The following is a 20748-nucleotide window of genomic DNA, read 5'->3' as shown; positions in this document are numbered from 1 at the left end:
GACAAAAAATGCATGAGTTCACTGAGGTGCTATACTTAAAGTCACAGAAAGTAGAAGGGTGGTTATCAGGAGCTGAGGAAAAGGAAGAATGGAGGTTACTGTTTAATGGGCATAGAGTTTCAGTTTTATAAGACGAAAAGAGTTCTAAAGATGCATGGTGGTGAGGGTAGCTCTTTATAAATGTGTTTAATACCATAAGCTGCACACTTAAAACTATTAAAATGGTAAATTTTATGTTTCTATCCTTTAACACATTAAAAGAACTGAAAAAAAAAAAAAGTCAAAGTCTTGAGTGCAAGCATCAGACTGGGTACCTGGAGATTTTGGCCCCTGTTTCTAGATACAGAGGCTGGTAAGGAACCACTTCCTACTTCCAGAAACAGAGGCACAGCCCTGCCCTCCATCCTGCCTGGCATGAAACAAAACAGGCAGAGTGTTCTGTGAAGACTAAACCACAAAGATCTCTCATTCATCCTGTTGAAATTAAACAGCCATCTTTATTTTATTCTCATCATCTGTCAAAACTAAGCTGGCTGGAATTCTTGGTTTTCCTGGACCGCTTGCCCTGCCCTGCACTGCCACCCTCCCCTGTGCTATCCACAATGTGGAAGTCCCCATGGCTGTGCAGGAAAGTCAGCAGGCTCTTTTCAAAATGAAGGACATAGGTCTCTGACTTCCTTCCAATTAACCAGTGCATCACTTTTATTCACTCATCACTCATTCATTCAACACATGTGTACTTCTACATGCCTCGCACAGAGTCCAGTCCTGGAAATATAGTTATGAACTTGAAAGACAGTCAAAGCCCTAATGGAATGTATAGTCCAGTGACTCAATATTCACCCCTATGGAACCCTATAGAATATTCTTCTCTGGAGGCTGCTCACAATCCCCTAAATTGTGATCAGCTTCATGGCCTCCAAGCAGCTATCCCTAAAACAAAACAAAACAAAACAAAACAAAACAAAACAAAACACAGACCCCAATGACTCCTAAATTTCCCTTATCCTATGGGATATGTAAAGTTTTCAGATGTTGAGCTTTTTCACATTTTTTAGAACTCTTGTAAACAGGTGACTATGAAGGAATAGAAATTACTCCCTTAAATGGAGTTCCCTGAGATTTAAAACAACAAAGCAGCCAGCTGTGGCTGTTTCTCTGATTACAGTTAGGCGTATTTCACACAAGGAGGTACAAGGCTAAGTAAACACAGACATTCTGGTGGTCCCCAGGTATCCCTCTCTGGCCCCCAAAGCTTGCCTTTCAGAATAAAGTTGACTTTTATTTTGAAAAGACAACAAAGCTTTCAGCAGCTTCTCACCAATAAGCCTTGGAGAAGACAGAAAGTCTAGGAGGGTAATTACTTGACTTTGAGTTAAATGGGATATATATATAAATTTATTTATGAGGTATTTTTATAAATCATTTTGTATCTGTTCTTAAAACCAACAGGACGGGCTGACAGGTTGTCAAATGGGACACAGACTCAATGCCAAGGAACACATGCATTTGGTATAAATACATAAAGTAGGCTGGGTGTAGGAAGAGAAGTCCTATTCTTGTATTGCAAATAAGAATAAATAAGCACTATTGTATGTGATTAATCAAGTTCAACAAATCATGGTCATGTAACATCACTATAGGTTGCCTGCCTCGAGAAATGGAAAGGGATCCTACCTAGGTAGACCTTCTGGCTATACCTTTTATTAGTTGCACAACATCGGCCACTTTGCATCACATTTTGGCATTTTAAAGACTCAAGTGTAGAATATGAAACTCAAACCAGAAGAACCCTAAAGCCCTTTTTACCAACATAAGAAAATATTTTCAGAGTCTAACATGTGCCCTATACTTTACACATACTGTACCTCCCAACAAAGATGAAAGATAACCATTATTATGTCCGTTTTTCAGATGAGGGAATCAAGGCTCAGAGAATGTAGGTATGGCTGGCACTAGACTTCAGATCAATCTGGTTCCAAAGCCTGTGTTATTTCACTCTATAGTATTTTCCACTATGTATCCACGGATATGCATACAGGCCCCTGCAATTCTAAAGAAGCATGAGAGTAAAGACACAGTCTCATAACCTAAGCCTAAACCAAGCCAGCAAATCAGCAAGGGAAAATGCAGAAAATTGTATACAGCTAATGGAAAGCAAGGGGCGGAGGGAGAAGAAATAAAGAAAAAGAATGGTAAACAGAAAATATAAAATCATTATCTACGATAACTAGAAATGGAATAAATTACCTACTGAGTTGTGTCATTAAGGATATTGTTTCTTTCCATCTTCTGCTCTGCCTCTCTGTGTCTTGTGTCTATAAAGCTTGATTCTCCTCAAGGTCATAGAATAGCTGCTAGTTCAACTGGAGCTACGTGCTTCCTCATTCCAATCTGCCAAGAGAAATTTTGAGTATTTCAAGCAAGAGTCCCAAAGTTCACAGAATGACTTCTTAGGTCACACTCCCACCCCTGAAACCATGACCATAGCCAGAGCAGTAGGATGGCCTAATCCTCACCAAAACACTGTTCTTACTGACAGCTTCTCCCCTTTCTTCCTATTTTACCGGCCTTGCTTCCTCATTCACCCCACTGATTCTCAGATACAGCTTCAAGGGCGTGTGACATGTGCAGCCACACAGGGCCTCACTCTTGGTTTAATGCTCTGCTGTCACCGTCTTGAAATTTTTAGTAAGTTTCGAACAAAGGGCCCCACATTTTCATTTTGCATTAATTAGGTTCTGCAAATTATGTAGTCGGTTGTTAACTACTCTTCTTCCCAATCTCTGCCTTGGGAGTGCCTTTAGGATTGATCTTGGACCCTCTTTCTTTCTCTGTTATCTCTCTTTGTGCTCTTGCTTAGGTGAATCATTTCTACGGCTTTAAATGTTCTCCACATGATAATAATTTCCAAAGATATTATTTAGCTCAGACATTCCTGAGCTCATCTGCTTATGTCCAACTTGACATCTTGATACCTCAACCTGGATGCCTTAACAGGCACCGCACACTTAAAAATATATCAAATATGAATCTTTTTATTTCCTCCCCCAAATATCTGTCTTCTCCCATGCTCACTACAATCAAGCCTCTTTGGATAAACTTCTGTACCTTTCTACACCATCCCCCTTTCCTGACTCTAAGCATTTGTGGTTTTTGTTTCCTCTGTCCACCAGAAAGTTTGTATCAATTTACACTTCCACAAGCAATCTATCTTAAAGCTCATTTACCCATACCCTGACCATGACAGGTCATTCTTTATCTTCTAGTCATTCGACAGATATAAAAAAATAGTTTCTTATTGTCTTATTTTGTATTCCTTCAATTATGAAAAAGGCCAATTAATTGACATTTGCCTTTCTTCTTTGAAGAACTGACTTCTTTGTTCTATGTGTCCATTTTCCCTTGTGGAGTATCTTATAAATTTGTATGAGTCCATTATATATGGAAAATATCAATTGTCTGTATTAATAAAAGAAAGTTAGAACAAACCTGGCACAAGAAAAGACAAATCATTAGGAGGTCTCAATGGTCTCAATGTTCTTGATTCTCTGAGTATAAAGATCTAAAGGGAGGGGCGCCTGGGTGGCTCAGTTGGTTGAGCGTCTGACTTCAGCTCATGTCATGACCCCACGGTTGGTGAGTTTGGGCCCTGCATCGGGCTCTGTGCTGACAGCTCAGAGCCTGGAGCCTGCTTTGGATTCTGTCTCCCTCTCTCTCTGCCCCTCCATGACTCACGCTCTCTCTCTGCCACTCAAAAATAAAGAAAATTTTTAAAAATTTTTAAAAAAATCTTCTAAGAGATCTAAAGGGAGAGTGTTGCAGGCAAAGGGCAAAATCAGTTGCAAATGCCTTGCTTAGGAATTGAATTTTGCATGCTTGTGTTGCCAGATGGGTCCCTATGTGGTTGCCACTTGTGCATCAGGACTTTAAATGAATTCCACATGGGTATGAGTCAATGGGCTTTAGTGAGACAAATCTACCAAAGTCAAGGCAAGCAAAAGAATAACAGGCAGGGGCCCCCATCCTCTCACAGAGAGATAGGCCGTGGTGGGGGTCTCTGATGGATACATTTGCAATCTGGTTGAGGGAGCCTGACCCACTTTTTCTCCCTTCATATGAAAGGTCAAGTACAACAAAGCTTTGTCAAACTGGTTGAGGACATTCTGGCTTAGGGGTGACTTAGACTAGGTAATCAGCAAAAATAGAAGTGGTCCATGTACATATTGACAGTAGACCCTGCAAAACTTGCTGATAGATTTGGATGTGATAAAGTGAGGGGGGGGGTGGAGGTTTCAGGGATGACTCTTGGGTTTTGTTTTGAGCACCTGGTAGGCAGTAGAGCCATTTATTAATATTGGAGAAGACTAGGGAAGAAGATACAGATGCAGATGACACTAAGCTTCAAATCCCAGTAGTTACTGATGCACCAGGTTTGTATAGGGAAATAGAAATAGGAATGAATTGTTTCTACAACCTTGTGTTTGAGGAAGTGGGCTATTCGAGAAGTGCTTAGGAGGTAACTGGTATCATTTCAATTCCACCACCTTTGGAAAGGTGAAGTTTGAAGGTAAGTAAAGATTCAGAACATTCTTGATTCAAGAACACAAAATTTGTTTATAATGTGAAGGCTACAACTACAGTTATGCTTCTAGAATTCTCTATTTCTTATTGATAAACTCAGTGCCCAATATAATTCAAATATTAATTCTTCTGGATCCCTCAATACAATTGTAGAGGCATCGTCACAGGCTGTTAACCTGTTTCTATTAAGATAGGAAGATTAGGAAAACTCACACAATTAACCTAGCTAATCTAAGAACTCCTTTGGGGCCATTATTCTTTACTAAAATATATGGGTATATAGACATTTACTGAGCAGTTACCATGTGCCAAAGAGTGTGCTAAATGCAACATATGCATTATTCTCACCACCTTCACAACAACCCAGAGGTAGTCAGGTTTGGTAACATATCCAAGTTCACACTGCTTTTAATCCAATCTATACTAGAATTAGAACCCACACAATTCAACATTTTTTTTTTTTTAATGTTTATTTTTGAGATAGAGTGAGCGAGCGAGCAGGGGACTGGCAAAGAGGGAGAGAGAATCCCAAGCAGGCTCTGCACTGTCAGCACAGAGCCCAAAGCAGGGCTCAAAATCACAAACCATGAGATTATCATTGGTCAGATGCTTAACCAACTGTGCCACCCAGGCACTCCTCAACATCACTGCTTTTCAAAGACAGCAACTGTCTTATCTCTTGGTCCTCCAGAACTGATCACAGTTCCCGGCCCATGGGAGGTCACTACAGAGTGAATTGAATGAGAGAGTTAATATATGCTTGTGCTCAATACCCTCTCAGACTAAGAAAATTGTATTTCAAAACAAACAAAAGCAAGCAACTACTTCTTTCTGCCTCTTCCTTGGCTGAGGAGTAGGAGGGTTGACACAAAGGCCACTTACCTCCAGAAGTAGGACTGCCAACAATCACTAGAAGATTCAGGTCAGACTCAGGTAACAAAATGAAGAACTTCAAAATCTTTTATAACGGTATCTCAATATCAATGTTTTTCTCCATAAATGAATTGGGAAGAATCCATTGATAATTTTTACAAATGTTGTAATTCTACTAGTTTTAGCTTTGGGAAAATTCAACCAATTTTAGACATATAATTCAGACGATGTTTACTTGTGGGGAGAAAAAAAAAAGCTTAAAGCCTTCACACCATGTTTCATTACCATCCCCTATAGCTATCCTTCACTTTTCTTCCCGCAGGCACTTTCTGCTACAGCCCTTGCTTTACTGATTCAACCTCCCAGGCTTAATTTGTTTGGTTGTAACCAAATCTTTCATTGCCTCAGCTTAATCAGATGACATTCTCTTTTGCTATTTGCCACCATTAAAAAAACGTTTTTCAGCTCCACCAATCATTTTAAATGTACATAATTACAAAATTAGTAATTTGTGACATCTGAGTGCTTGCTGTTACCAAGCACAATTCTGAGAGCTTTACATGCACTATACCTCAGTCTTCAAAACCAGATTGTCATCATTTTACAGATGGAGAAACTGAGGCCAAAATGGTTAAGATCAACATAGTAGCTTAAACTGCAAAAATACAAGATTTGCTGGCAATAAATGTCTTTATTAGGATTGTTTTGTTAAAACTTGGTTTCCTAAAGTAGCAGCAGAATTTAAAAAATACAAAAACAAAAACTACCCCAAGCTTCTTAAGGATTCATTTGGATTAACTGTAAAATTAAATGCCTAATTATTTAATACCTTCTAAAATAACACAAAATATATATAATATGTAATACAAACCTCAATAATTCAATTCTCCTGTTATGCATTTACTTACAAACTCTAAACTAAAGAAAAGATTTAGCTAAACAGAATAATTTAAAAACATGTCCTCATATAATTCTATCGTAAGTAATCTATTCTTTGGAGAATTACTTAATATGTCAATTTTATCAATTTTAGTTACATTTTATTGGTGCCTGGAAAATACAACTATTCTTTTTAAAGCTACTCTGAATTTGTAATACAGTTTAATAATTCAGATTGTCATCCCACTCTACTTAAAGGTATAGAACTTAATGATACACTTTTTTTTTGATAAATGGAACTTAACAATGTATTTTCCTTTCTAAACTGTATAGTTTTATTCAGTTGGCTACATAATATTATACACTAGTAAACAAAGCAAGCAACATTACTCTTTTTTAAATAACATCTTTAATTAAAGTTTTTGCAAAGGTAAAATATTAAACTTAAAATAGGTCTTAGTACATCAAAATACTAAGTTCTCTAATTGTATTCCAAGATGGTCTTTAAAACATAATATCCTGTATATCACAGAAGAGCAACCTTGATCTGCAATTGTACAGAATGAATTTTACAAACATAATAAATATATTTACGCCCTTACACATAACAGTATGTACAACAGCAGTTGACAATAGTAGCTCAGAACAGCAAAAGGATTAGCCCCTCCCCCAAAATTGTAGCCCTGACACATACTGGACTGATTTAAGGAACCTTGACTAAAATAGTAGTTACTAATTCCACGTAGTTCTTCCCTTAAGGGAAGAACTTGTTCTTGTTCTCTTGTTCCTCAAAATAAACAAAAATAGTAAGCTCGGTGTTTAAAGTTCTTCCTTAAATCATAAAAATGACAAAAGATAGACTAAGGCAGGCTTAAAAAGGGAATTATAAACTTGAGAATAATTTCCATTAGCATAATAGATTAAAATGCAAAACTATTTAACATAAACTCATGAGGAACTATTTAAAGCAACTATGTTTTAACCAATGAATTCAAAATCTGAAATAGCGGACAGATAGATGGGAAACAGACATGAGATAAAATGAAAATGTACAAAGATGGATCAATAAAATATTCCATTGCACAAAAGCTCAAAAAAGTCCAAGATGAAATAATCTGAAAATATAGGAATTTTCTCAAGTGGAAGAAAATGCAAAGTTATAAAGGGAACTCCCAAGAGGAAATTATGTCTACATTCCTGTACAAGGCATATTTACCTTTTGAAAAGAATGGTGACATTATTGCTATAAGATAACCAAAAATTACTCTTAGAGGGAGTCAACCCTTTTTATTCCTCCATAAAAGCCAGAAAAAAGAAAACCAAATCCTTGATTTTCATATAGCAAAAGAAAATCTTTATACAAAAGCTATTATATTTTTATGTTCTTGCTGTCTAAAACGAAAATCTATTAGAATACGCTCTTCAAGAACACATTTTAATCACTATACACATGCTCAGATCCTGATGTATTCCTAAGAATAACATCAAGGTGGCTTTGATTTTAAGAGGCAACAATATAAATGTGATATGATGGCATTTAATCAACAGAAAGAAATGTTAAATGTGAACATTTAAAAAAAATATAAAAGCCCAATATAAAGATCCCCCTCATATAACAGACATTTTACTCTAGAAACTAATTGCACATTAGAGTTGGTTTAGCCAAATGTGGCTCTCTACAGAAATTAAATGTGCTCTCAGGCAATTCAAATGGTCTGATTATACAAATGACCACCAAAAAAGGGTACATATACTGAAAGGCACACATTTCCCCACTTTACCTAGAATTTTGTGTAAATTTTCCTTAGCACTGTTAACATTAATCTTTTTTTTTTTTTTTTGGGAATAAAAGGTGCCATCACCATCTGTGCAAATCTAAACAAATCTTCTTCTGAAACCTTTACTTATTTTCATAATACCAAGTCTGAACTACTTTCCCTCTTTAAAGTAACATGTTATTTTCATTTTCAAAATCTGAAAGTGGGAATCCTTGCCTTTTCAAAGGAATGACATTTTATGGAACCTAATGAAATGATTTGTTAAATACATTAAAAGCATGATTAAGAATTCAAGTACAGTAAAAGAGAAGCAAGTGGCATTCTTATAGCAAGCCACTATAATAAAACTAAAACATTCTATTTGATTAAAAAGGAACACGATGCAGTAATATATAAGAGCACAATTTGGTATGCAGTGTTGTTTGGACCAGCTTTCAGAATTTTCACAGGTAAAAGAAAAGCATTTGCCAAGTATGCCATAATTAATATGCAATATACAGGTGCAAATACAAATGGTTATTTCCTGCTTCAAAATAGCCCTAGTGAGTCATTCTGAAAGCAGTGGTTGTTCATGTTTGAAAATGTTATAAAAACAGGCCAGTATACAATTCTACTATGAATACAAATGTTTGTCTACATAGAGGGCCCAAAACATGAGCTGAACATCATATAGTAATCCAAGGTTCAGTAGCAGAACTACGATAGCCAAAGGGTTTTAATCAACATTGCAGCACTGCTAAACTTTTATAGGTAGTTCAGGTCATTGACTTCTTCATTGGGTAAATATAAACCCTACTAACAACTATACTGAAGGACAAATGAACAACAGGACTTCTGTGATTTCACCCCCTCCCTTCTCTTCTCCCAGTCTCACTAACAAAAAGAAAAAAACCTGTGTGTGCTTTGAGAGTAGTGGGGTAAATAAACCTCGCCTCCAAAAAACTAAATAGAGTAAAAATTAAAACCGTATTACCAGTTAATGGCATCTAAATAAAACCTAACTACTAGCATGCTAGAAACCATCATTTACACCAAAGTTCAGAACATAAGTTAAAGGGTCCAAGATGGTATGTGGGGTGGGAAGTAAGTACGCACACGCACGCACACACACACACACACAAATTGATTTGCCTTTTTGAGAAGTTTAAAGATCTGTGTTAAAAAAACAAACATATAATAGCTCACAGTTTCTCTTTGCAATGTAAAGCGTTTCTATGTTACTTCTAGAAACACATAAAGGCAAATAAAAAGGAAGACAAAAATGGAAGACTTAAAAAAAAAAAATCAATATATGAGTAACTTTACCACATGTGAATTTTGCCAAGATAGACCATGAAAAGAATTAGTTATAAGAAAATATAGGTGAAGACAAGTGATCCTACAGTTCTCCCAGGCAACTAGTTCACACGGAACACAGCACTGCCACATTGTTCTTTAGAGCCCCTTAGAGAATACAGAGCTGTGTATTCTTAATATACATATTAAATTTCTATTATTCTTAATATACAAGTCAAATTTCTATGCTTTCTTCTCGATGTGCAAACTGGAGCCCATGTATACATTATCAATGGCCTGGAAGGGCCACCAAATCAAAGAGAGGTAAATATGTACTTAGTGGCCCATCCCCCTCTAACCCCCAAAATTTCCCCTCAAATTACAAAGTTGCAATTAAAAGTGTTTTTTTTTCCCCAATTAGAAGAGTTTTTAAATTCTTTACTAGTAAATACAGGAAACTTTAATAGTTACTAAATCGTTTAAGAAAAATCCAGGTCCTCACCACCTGCCCAATGAATGCTTCAATCAATACAGAGTATTATCTGAATATTTAGCTTAAAGATTAAACACATATAAGCATATTCTTCAGTCCAACAGGGAAAAAAATCTATCTATTCATGTGTATGTAATTTCAGCTAGATGGTACCTCTGTGAACTAAAACTGTATTCCTGAGGAGCCACTCCGGGGTTTCTTTTTAAGGTATGGGACTAAAAAACAACAAAAAAAAACAAATATGATTTTTCTGGAAGGAAACCGAAGTCATCATTTTAATTCTGCTCAACTCAATGAGACCCAAGTCTTTAAATTACATTTAATGAGAACCTAATTAAAATAAATATCCATTCCTGGGTCAAATTTTGTCTCCAAACTGTGATCACTGATTACTTCCTTTAACTCTTAAACAGATGTTTCATAAAGCAGGGAAGGAAGAGGTATATATTACTGAGGGAGAATAGCTAGTAAAAATATTTAAGACCTATTATGAGAGTTCTAAATTGTTTCCTTATACAAGTGAATTAAAATTCAACACCATAATTCTTACCCTTTTGTAAAAAGCTCACACGCAATTTTTACCAAATATAACCACATACAATAAGCAGTTTCAGGTCAATCTATCAAAAGGGAATTTTCTTCAGTTCGTTCCAACAAATATCTTCTGATTGAACCCAAGTTGGAGGAAGGAATATAGACAAAGCTTTACATGCTAATTACTGGTGGCAGGTACCTGTATTTAAAATCAACAATTACGGTTTTCCAAAACCCCAGCCTCCCCCACCCCAACAACCCCAGGTGCTACAGTTCCATGGCTTGCCAGTTAGAAGTAGTGTCTATGTTGTCAAGGTCTCTTTGTTCCAGTAGCTTTGATTCTACTGCACTTTTCTGACATGCAGAAGTTAAGTTTTGGTTGGTATATGTCCCAAGTTTCAAACTGTCCACTTAAAATTTTTTTTTTAAGTTTCTTTTGTTTATTTATAAAATAAAAGAACCAACTCTTCACCATTCTGCATCTCCAATGGCTTTGGAAAATATATAATCTCTTCCATTAAGATTCATAATGCCATCCTTGAGATGAAATTTCCATTTGTTTTTACTTCTGTGTATCTAAAGAAACAAAAAAAGCACGTAAGAGATACAAAAGATAGGAAACGAAAACCCATTCACATCAAAAAAACTTTTGTCTTGTACGTTATTGCATTTACAAATTATTTTTAATTGACAGATAACAGGTAACATTAGTTTCTGCTGCACAACATGATTCGGTATTATAAAATGATCATAAGTCTAATTAACACTCATCACTATATATAGTTGCAAATTTGTTTTCTTGTGATGAGAACTTTTAAGATCTACTCTTTGAAAACTTTCAAATATATAATATGGCATTACCTATAATCAACATGCTGTATTTCACACCTGTAGGACTTACTTATTTTATAACTGCAAGTTTGTACTTTTGACCCCCTTCACACATTTGCCCCAGTCTCCAACCTCTGGCCTCTGGCAATGACCATTTTGTTTCTATGAGTTCAGTTGTTTTTTGGTTTAGTTTTGCTTGGTTGTTGTAGAATCCACAAATAAGTGAAATAATACAGTACGTGCCTTTCTCTGACTTACTTCACCTAGCATAATGCTCTCAAGGTCCATCCAAGTTGTCATAAACAACAAGCCTCCTTTCTTTTTTATGGCTGCATACAATAATATACAAATACATCATGTGTATGTAAACATATACCATGTTTTCTTTATCCACCCATCCACTGATGGACACTTAGGTTGCTTCCTTGTCTTGACTACTGTAAATTATGCTGCAATGAACATGGGAGGACATAAACCTTTCAGAGTTAGTGCTTTCACTTCCTTCGAATAACTACCCAGGAAGCAGAACTGCTGGATCATATGTGGTTCCATTTTTGATTTTTCAAGGAACCTCCACAGTTGTCCACAGTGGCTACACCAATTTACACTCCTACCAAAAGTGTACAAGGATTCCTTTTTTCCCACAACCTCACCAACACTTGTTTTTCTTGTCATTTGATAATAGTCATTCTAACAGGTATGAGGTGGTATCTCATTATGGTTTTGATGTGTATTTCTGACAGATAGTGATGTTGAGTACCTTTCCATGTACCTGTTGGCCATTTTACGTCTTCTTTGGAAAAACATCTATTCAGTTTTTCTGCCCATGTTTCATTTACTTTTTATTTTGTTAAGTTCATTTATTTTGAGAGAGACAGAAGTGGGGGGAGGGGGGGAGAGGGAGAGAGAGAGAGTGCGAGCACCCGACGCAGGGCTCAAACTCACAAACCGGGAGATCATGACCTGAGTGAGCTTCCATACATTTTGGATATTAACTCTTTATCAGATATATAATTTGCAAGTATTTTCTCCTATTCTGTAGGTTGCCTTTTCATTTTGTTGATGGTTTCCTTTGCTGTGCAGGAGCTTTTTAGTTTAATGTATTCCCGTTTATTTTTGCTCTTGTTGCCTTTGCTTTTGGTGCCAAATCTAAAAAATCATCACCAAGACCCATGTCAAGGAACTTACTTCCATGTTTTCTTCTAGTTTTATGGTTTCAGATCTCACATTCAAGTCTTTAATCCATCTTATGTTGTAAGATAGCAGTCCAGTTTCATTCCTTTGCATGTGCCTGCCCAGTTTTCCCAGCACCATTCATGTAAGAGACTGTCCTTTCCCTACTGTATATTCTTAGCTCCTTTGTTGTAAATCAATTGACTACGTATATGTAGATTTATTTCTGGGCTCTCTTCTGTTCCACTGATCTGAACGTCTGGTTTTATGTCAATACCATACTGTTTTTTACAGTATTGTAATATAAAATAAAATCAAAAAGCATGATGCCTCTTTCTTTCTTAAGTTACCTTTGGTTTTTCAGGGTCTTTTGAATTTTAGAATTTTTTGTTCCATTTCTATGAAAATCCCTTGGAAATCTGGTAGGGACTGAACTAAATCAGTAGATCACTTTAGGTAGTATGGACACTGTAATATTAACTCTTCCAATCAATGAGCACAAAATATTTTTTCATTTATTTGTGTCTTCGTCAATTTCTTTCACCAATGTCTCAGTTTTCAGTGCACAGGTCTTTCATCTCCTTGGCTATATTCATTCCAAAGTATTTTATTCTTTTTGATGCAATTATAAATGGGATTGTTTTCTTGACTTCCCTCATAGTTTATTAGCATACAGAAATGCAACATATTTTGTATATTGATCTTATACCTGGCAACTTCACTGAATTACTAGTTTTTTTGGTGGAGTCTTTAGGGTTTTCTATATATAATATATAATACTATGTCATCTGTAAATAGTGACAGTTTTACTTCTTCCTTTCCAATTTGGATGCTATTTATTTCCTTTTTCTTGCCTAAATGCTCTGGCTAGAGCCTCTACTATTATGGTGAATAAAAATGGCAAGAATTAAACACCCATCTTGTTCCTGATCTTAGAGGAAAAGCTTTCAGCTTTTCATCTTTGAGTACATTACCTGCCCGTTTGTCATGAGTGCCTTTTATTATGTTGAGGTACATACGGCCCCTCTAATATTCACTTTGTTGAGTTTTTATCATAAATGCATGCTGAATTCAGCCAAATGTTTTTTCTGCATCTACTGAAATGATCTTAAGAGTTTTAAAATTTTTTTAATTAAAAAAGTTTAAAAATTTTTTTATCACACTGATTGATTTGTGTATGTTGAATCACCCTTGGATCCCCTAAAATAAAGACCACTTGGTCCTGGTCATGGTATATGATCATCTCAATACATTGTTGAATTCAGCTTGCTGCTATTTTATTGAGGATTTTGGCATCTGCGTTCATTAGGAATATTGGCCTACTATGATTTTCTTTTCTTGTGGTGTCCTTGTCTGGTTTTGGTGTCAGGGTAATATTGAACTTATAAAATGATTTTAGTACAATGTTCCCTCTTCTGTGTTTTACAAGAGTTTGAGGGGCACCTGGGTGGCTCAGACAGTTAAGCGTCTGACTTTGGCTCAAGTTATGATCTCGTGGTTCATGAGTTCAAGCCCCACATCGGGCTCTGTGCTGACAGCTCAGGGCCTGGAGCCTACTTTGGATTCTGTGTCTCCCTTTCTTTGTCCCTCCCCTACTCCCACTCTCTCTCTCTCAAAAATAAACAAACATTAAAAAAAAAAAAAAAACCTAAAAAAAAACCCAATCACCTCTGCTTGACTATTTCTATTTCTAAATGACCTGGTAACAACTCACCTTCCAAGCTTATTTCCTACCTCCACATTTCTCAAAGACTTTATTTCAATCAAAAGAAGTCTCATCCCTTGCTCCCATTTTTACAAATTCAATTCCTATTTCAAGATCCACCTCAAAAATAACTATTCTCAAAGCTTTCCCTAATCACATCAGCTAAAAGTACTTTTTTTTTAAAATTTATTTATTTTGAGAGAGAGAGACAGAGAGAGAGAGCACTACGCATGCACGTGGTGGGGGTTGGGGGAGTGAGAGACAGAGAATCCCAGGCAGGCTCTGCAATGTTAGCGCAGAGCCCTATGCGGGGCTCAATCTCATGAACCATGAGATCATGACCTGAGCTGAAATCAAGAGTCAGATGCATAACCAAATGAGCCACCCAGGTGCCTCAAAAAGTAGTCTAATTGTTAATTTTCAGTGGTATTCCTAAACACATTTCTAGTATCATTTCTAAGTATATATATATAAATTATTTTCTCCTACCAAAGTAAAACATCGTTTTCTCAAGACCTAACGTGGAACCTTATACTTGGCAGTATTTAACAAATATATCTGATTACTTAGATTTCAAAAACTATGTATATCTGCAATTAAGCCAAAGGGGGAATGGCAGTGTTCAAACTGGACCAGACCTTGGGCACTCCCATCTTTACTTTCATTTATAGTTTTTAGTTGTTTGCAATTCATGGATTTAAGGGGAAAAAGAAGTCACAAAATTTAATCAACTGAAATGCCCTTTCTTCCTTTTCCAAGTCCCATACATCATTCAATTTTCGGTTCAAGCTCCACATCTTCAAAGAAAGACCAACCGTTCTCCCTCTTCTCTGGTTTAAAGGGACTTCAAAATTGAGTAGGTTAGGCTTTCATATTCGAAAGAGGAAATCATGCCTGGAGACGTTCAATGAGTTGACCAGGGGTATATTGCTAATAAATGACAAAGATGATTCTCAAGTTCTGGTCTAACACACTTTTTACTAAATCAGGTCATTTCATATAATTATCCAGAAATGTTCACTTGTACAGATACGTTCTGAGAACTCATTCCTAAAATTCCACAGTCTAACTTCCCAATGCAAACATTTCCATAGCATATTCTTGGCAAACTGCTGTTCACTGTCTGCTTAAGTAGGATTGGGGGGGGGGGGGGGGGAGTGTCAAAGAATTGCAAATTAAGTTATTCCATTCTGGGGCTGCTCTCTACAAGTCTTTCATATTTTACCGCTTACTGAAATCTGCTTTCTCGAAACTTCCACTTACTGATCCTAACTCTACCTTCAGGGACTTAATTAAAAAACAAAAAAACAAACAAAATACACACACACACACACCCACCCACACACACATATATATATACCCTTCATGTATTTGAAAACTGTCATACTTTTCCCCTAGATCACTGAGTTAAACTTTATATACACATTTAATATTTACCAAATTTTTCTTACTTAGTACAAGAAAATAGAGCAACATAAAATTAAAACTGTAGACTGGGCAGAAACTCTTGCATTAAGTGGTCTTATAGCTCTGGTTGAAAAATACACTATGTAGATAAGATTCCCTTCTGAGCTGATGGCATCTCCATTCTTCTTTCTGGGTCCTCATCAAAAAATGTTGGAATCATTCTTGATTCCTCTTTTTCTTTTCTACCACATAGCCAGGAAGAGAAAATCTTGCTGATTCTGCCTTCAAGACATATCCAAGATTCAGCTGCTTCTCACCATTTCCAACACTATCCCCCAAGCCTGACTCACCATTGTCTCTCACTTGGATTACAACATCCTGTTAGTCTCCTTGTTTCACCTCTGCTTCCTCTACACAATCTACTCTCAATAAAGAAAGCAAAGTAATCCTTTTAGAATTAAAGTGTAAGTGATAACTACATCTATCTATTTGAAACCTTCCAATAACTTCCCAATTCACGCACAAGAACCCACATCCTTGCGAAGTTCCACACCACCTGCCCCCACTTACCTCTGACTTAATCTACTACTATATCCCCTCCCCTGCATCCCCAGTCCAACAATTCTGGTCTGGCCCCTGTGCCACCCCTCACACACAACAGGCAGGCTCTGTTATCAGATAATGACAAGGCTAACTCTCTTCAAGAGGTTTTTTGTTTTTTTTGTTTTTGTTTTTTTAAGTTTATTTATTTTGCAAAAGGGAGTGTGAGCAGGGGATGGGCAGAGAGAGAGAGAGAGAGAGAGAGAGAGAGAGAGAGAGAGAGAGAATCTCAAGCTGGCTCTCCACTCCGTGGGGCTCGAGCCCATTACCTTGAAAATCAGGACCTGAGACAAAATCAAGAGACACAACCAACTGAGCCACCCAGGCACCCCAGCTCTCTTCAAGTCTTGTTCAAATATTATTTTTTCAAAAGATCTAATAAGACTAATCTTTTAAAAACTGTAACCTGTCCCTTTCCTACCAATTATCCATACCAATTATCAGCTTCTAACATACCATAATAATTTATTATTAAGTTTTAGCATCTGTTTCCCTTGACTAAACTTCCTAATGGCAGGAACTGTTTTATTTTGTTCACTAGAGTATGTCAACCTCCTAGCACAGTTTCCTGGTACATCATAGACACTGTTGAATGAAAAGACCTGTTTCCTCTTTTCTTTACCACTCCTACAGAGAAAGTAGTAGCTATCCAAAAATGGGTATACAAATTTATTTCCAGCATGAAGCAAGTGACTGCAACCTGAAAGACAATGGGTTTATATAAACAAGAAAGTGTTGAGTAGCCCAGAAAAAGAAATTCCCCAGACAAGTAAAGAAATTGATGGCATTCTGCTGTAAGACAACATGCAAAAAGCAAATGTAAAAAAGTTTCAGGATCAAATAATAGTCCATATACTCAACACTTCAAGCATATTAAGTAAAATTACCAATAAAGCTGAAGCCTCAACACCTAATGCCATCAGTCTTTATTCATAATAAGAGAGAACTCTGCCTCATTATTAGGTTTAACTATGGTTTTGATTGGCAACATTGACTTCATTATTCTTTCTATAAATAAGATAATGTATTCTAAAATTGACTCGTTATTGAAATTCTAAAGTTTAGGCTTCAAATATAAAATCCTAAAATACAAGTTGCTCAAACTATATTCAACCCTATTTTAACAAATTCATAGAACACCAGTGTTCTTTATCATTGACTAAAACATCAAGCCCAGCCCTCCAGAACTCATTTGATGCTACAAATTAGATCTCTGTAAACTTTACAATTGTTTATCATTCAATATACTATTTAAAGCTATTTTGGGTTTCTGTTTAAAACACTAAAATGTCTTTAGGAGCAAATCAAACCAATTTGAACATTTCAAATATTATATGCACAATTTATAACAAAAGAGAATACAACCATTCTTATAATATGAAAATACTGAGAAGTATATTCTTCAATCTAGCTAGGGTAAAGGCCTCCCTAGCCCAATAAATCTGACCTCTTGTCATCGTGAAATTGTGTTCTGGGGGTGCTTGGGTGGCTCCATCAGTTAAGCGTCTGACTCTTGATTTCAGCTCAGGTCATAATCTCATGCATAATCTCATAATCTCAGTTCGATCCCCATGTCAGGCTCTGCACTGACAGCACAGAACCTGCTTGGGATTGTCTATCTCCCGCTCTCTCTGCCCTTCCCCTGCTTGCATGCTTGAAAGCTCTTTCTCAAAAATAAATAAACATTAAAAAAAAAAAAAAAGAAAAAGAAATTGTGTTCTGGATAATTTAGTTGTATGAGGTTCCTTTCACATTTCCTGACAACAAAGATTTATTGGTATCTATTTTAACCTTAATACTCTTCCTCTACATAAATGTAACAAGAAATTACATTTATTATAACATAAGGTTTTAAGAAGCTTATCCAAAAGTCACACAGTACAAGAGTGGATGCTCTGGTAATTCGGTATCAATGGCCTCACGGACTTTATTCCGTAATCTCTCTGATAAGTTAACTGGTTTGACTTTACCTTTTCATTACAAAATGTTAAGATTCATTGTTTTGACATTTCCCTATAGTTCTCTTTGCAATAAGCATGGCTACTTAGGAAATTCATTTCTATAGAAGCAACACAAATTTAAGCTCTTCATCATTTGTTAAGGAAATTCATGCAGAGCACAAATTTTGCATAATCATGATTGCAGCTCCAGTGCCTGGCACATGTAGATACTTAGTAAGTATTTGTTTCATGAATGAGTGGTGCTTACAAACAAAAACCCAATTGCTTCGGTTAGGGTTTTCATCATTTTGTAAAGACCACTGCTGAAATTAAATTATAAATGCAATATACTTTGTAGATTTATTATAAATTTAATGATTATAATCAGCAAACAATTTTATTCCAAATTAAATGTTTCAGCAAGTAACAAAATCTCAACAATAATGCCTATAACTACAACAAAGATACTTGGATGGTAGCATCCTTCTGGAGAACTAGGAAAACAAAGATTCAATAACCAATTCTCACACACCTAGTTTAAAAATACCTAATGCTACCAAAATAAAGCAAAGGTGAATAATTTTTTAAATGATTTTTAGTAAAAACACATCTATTTGTTATCAGTCCTGCTTATTGCCCTAGTTCTGTCCTTAGTAATAAAAAAAAAGTGACAGAATTCAATTAAAGCCTTTTAGTTTTAAAGTAGTTGAAGCTAAAGGGAAAATGGGGTTATTCCACTAGATTATTAATGTTAAAGGACAACCTCAGAGTGGCTCTGTTTACTTTGTTAACAAGTGGAAGACAGAGTAAATTGGAAAACGCCTACCTCTCCTCATGATTTTACTGTAACATTTTTCAAATGTACAGCTACATAAATAATTTCTCATTTTATTAAAATAATCAACTATAACAATGTTTTCATTCACTGTTTATACTGAATATAAGAGGCATCAATTAGCTGCCCAAATGTTTGAACAAGGTAGAACAGATATTTAGGGAAGAAATCATAACAAAAAAATGTCAGTAATCTGATAAAATCCTTACCTTATCATATTGGCATACAACAACATTTTCTGTATCAAAGAGTTCCTGTCCTTCCTCATCACTCACATCATCTTCACTGTTGAGGGGCTCCTACAAATAAGAAAGAACAGGATTTATTTATACTTCACGTGTTACTAGAAAAAGCCCCTTCTAATACACAATGACTTTGATGTTCTTCGAGAATGAAGGGTCAGATAGAACCATACACACACACACATATACACCACAAACATATTGTTAATCAGCTATGGTTAAGACTTTGCCAAGGTTACTGAAATGCCAGCAAGAAACCAAAAATTAAAGTAGTTAAGCTACATAACTTTAAAGTCTGAAAAGAGATTTTATTTCCTTCATTCTTTCAGAATAGCACACGATTATTCTCTTCAATAACTGTTTAAATGCCTAGAAGGGGACCTAAGAAAATACAAAGGTTTAATGAGATAATGGCATTATGTACCACCAGAAGTAGCAGAGTAAAAGGGGAAAAAATGGTGAAGTTGGAGGAAAAAGGGGCTCTAAAACAGGCTAGGAGTCTGGCTTGTGTATACAACACTGAGGACTAAGACTGTTTATAATATTAGCAGGTCTACCATTCTGATGGTAATGGTGGAGGCTTGCAGTATAATTACCTAAGGCATTCAAATGAAAAGGGGACCTGTGGAAGGGTGGGAAAGGATCTCAGTCCCCAAAAGAATTAAAGACCAAGATTTAACTAGTGTATAAAATGACCAAAAATATTAAATTTGACCTCAGTTATTTGAGAGGATAAAAGATATAACCCAAATTTTTAATTAACAGAGAAAGAGAAGACAGGACAAAATAAAAGTGGAAAGGAAAATAAGGTGATATTAAGTCTATGTCTATAACTAGGCCTGTATCTCACATATATGTGTATGTATATGTATTCTTTCATTTAAAATAGATATCACCAATGTAAATGTAAAAGCAATTTATTGAGGTAAAAATCACATAAAATTCACCACTTTAACCATTTTAGAGTGTACAACCAATCATACTTAGTACATTCACAATGTGTGCAATTATCACCACTATTTAATTCCAGAATAATTTCATCACCTTTACCATTAAGCAGTCACTCCCCATTCCCACCTCTTCCCAGCCCCCGACTTACTGCTTTCTGTCACTATAGATTTACCTCTAGATATTTCATATAAATGGAAACATACAATATACACATATAACCTGTGGTGTGGTTTCTTTAACTTATAATGTGTGAGGTTCATCCATGCTGTAGCATAAGCCAGTACTTTGTTCCTTTTCCTGGCTAAATAATACTTCGTTGTATGGATAAACCACATTTTAATTTGTCCCTCCACCAACTGATAGACATTTGGGTTATTTACATTTTTTTGGATTTTGTAAACAGTTTTGAACATTCACACACAAGCTTCTGTTTGAATACCTATTTTCAATTTTCCTATACATATACTTAGAAGAATTGCTGGGTCATATGATATTTTTACGCTTAACATTTTGAGGAACCCCCAAACCATATTCCACAGCAGCTACACCATTTTGCATCTCCATCAGCGATGCACAAGAATTCCAATTTCTTCACATCCCCAACAGTATCTGGTCTCTCTCTTATTAGCATTTTTTTTTTTTTTTTTG

The 20748-nt window shown here is 35.9% G+C and overlaps 1 protein-coding gene across 2 annotated transcripts in view; it reads right to left on the bottom strand.

Moving 5' to 3' along the window:
• Positions 1-1713: 1713 nt before the first annotated feature.
• GTF2A1 (general transcription factor IIA subunit 1) overlaps positions 1714-20748 on the bottom strand; it is a 49657-nt gene continuing 30622 nt past the window's right edge. For both annotated transcript variants that reach the window (XM_049612393.1, XM_049612394.1), the window contains exons 8-9: positions 19117-19206; positions 1714-10992 (exon numbers count right to left, since the gene is read on the bottom strand). In XM_049612393.1, coding sequence (XP_049468350.1) covers positions 10885-10992; positions 19117-19206 — 198 coding nt within the window. In that variant the 3' untranslated portion in view covers positions 1714-10884. The remainder of the gene's footprint in view (positions 10993-19116; positions 19207-20748) is intronic.

This window comes from Panthera uncia (assembly GCF_023721935.1).
Source record: "Panthera uncia isolate 11264 chromosome B3 unlocalized genomic scaffold, Puncia_PCG_1.0 HiC_scaffold_1, whole genome shotgun sequence".
Taxonomy (NCBI): domain Eukaryota; kingdom Metazoa; phylum Chordata; class Mammalia; order Carnivora; family Felidae; genus Panthera; species Panthera uncia.
This window is presented reverse-complemented; position numbering and strand designations above follow the sequence as displayed.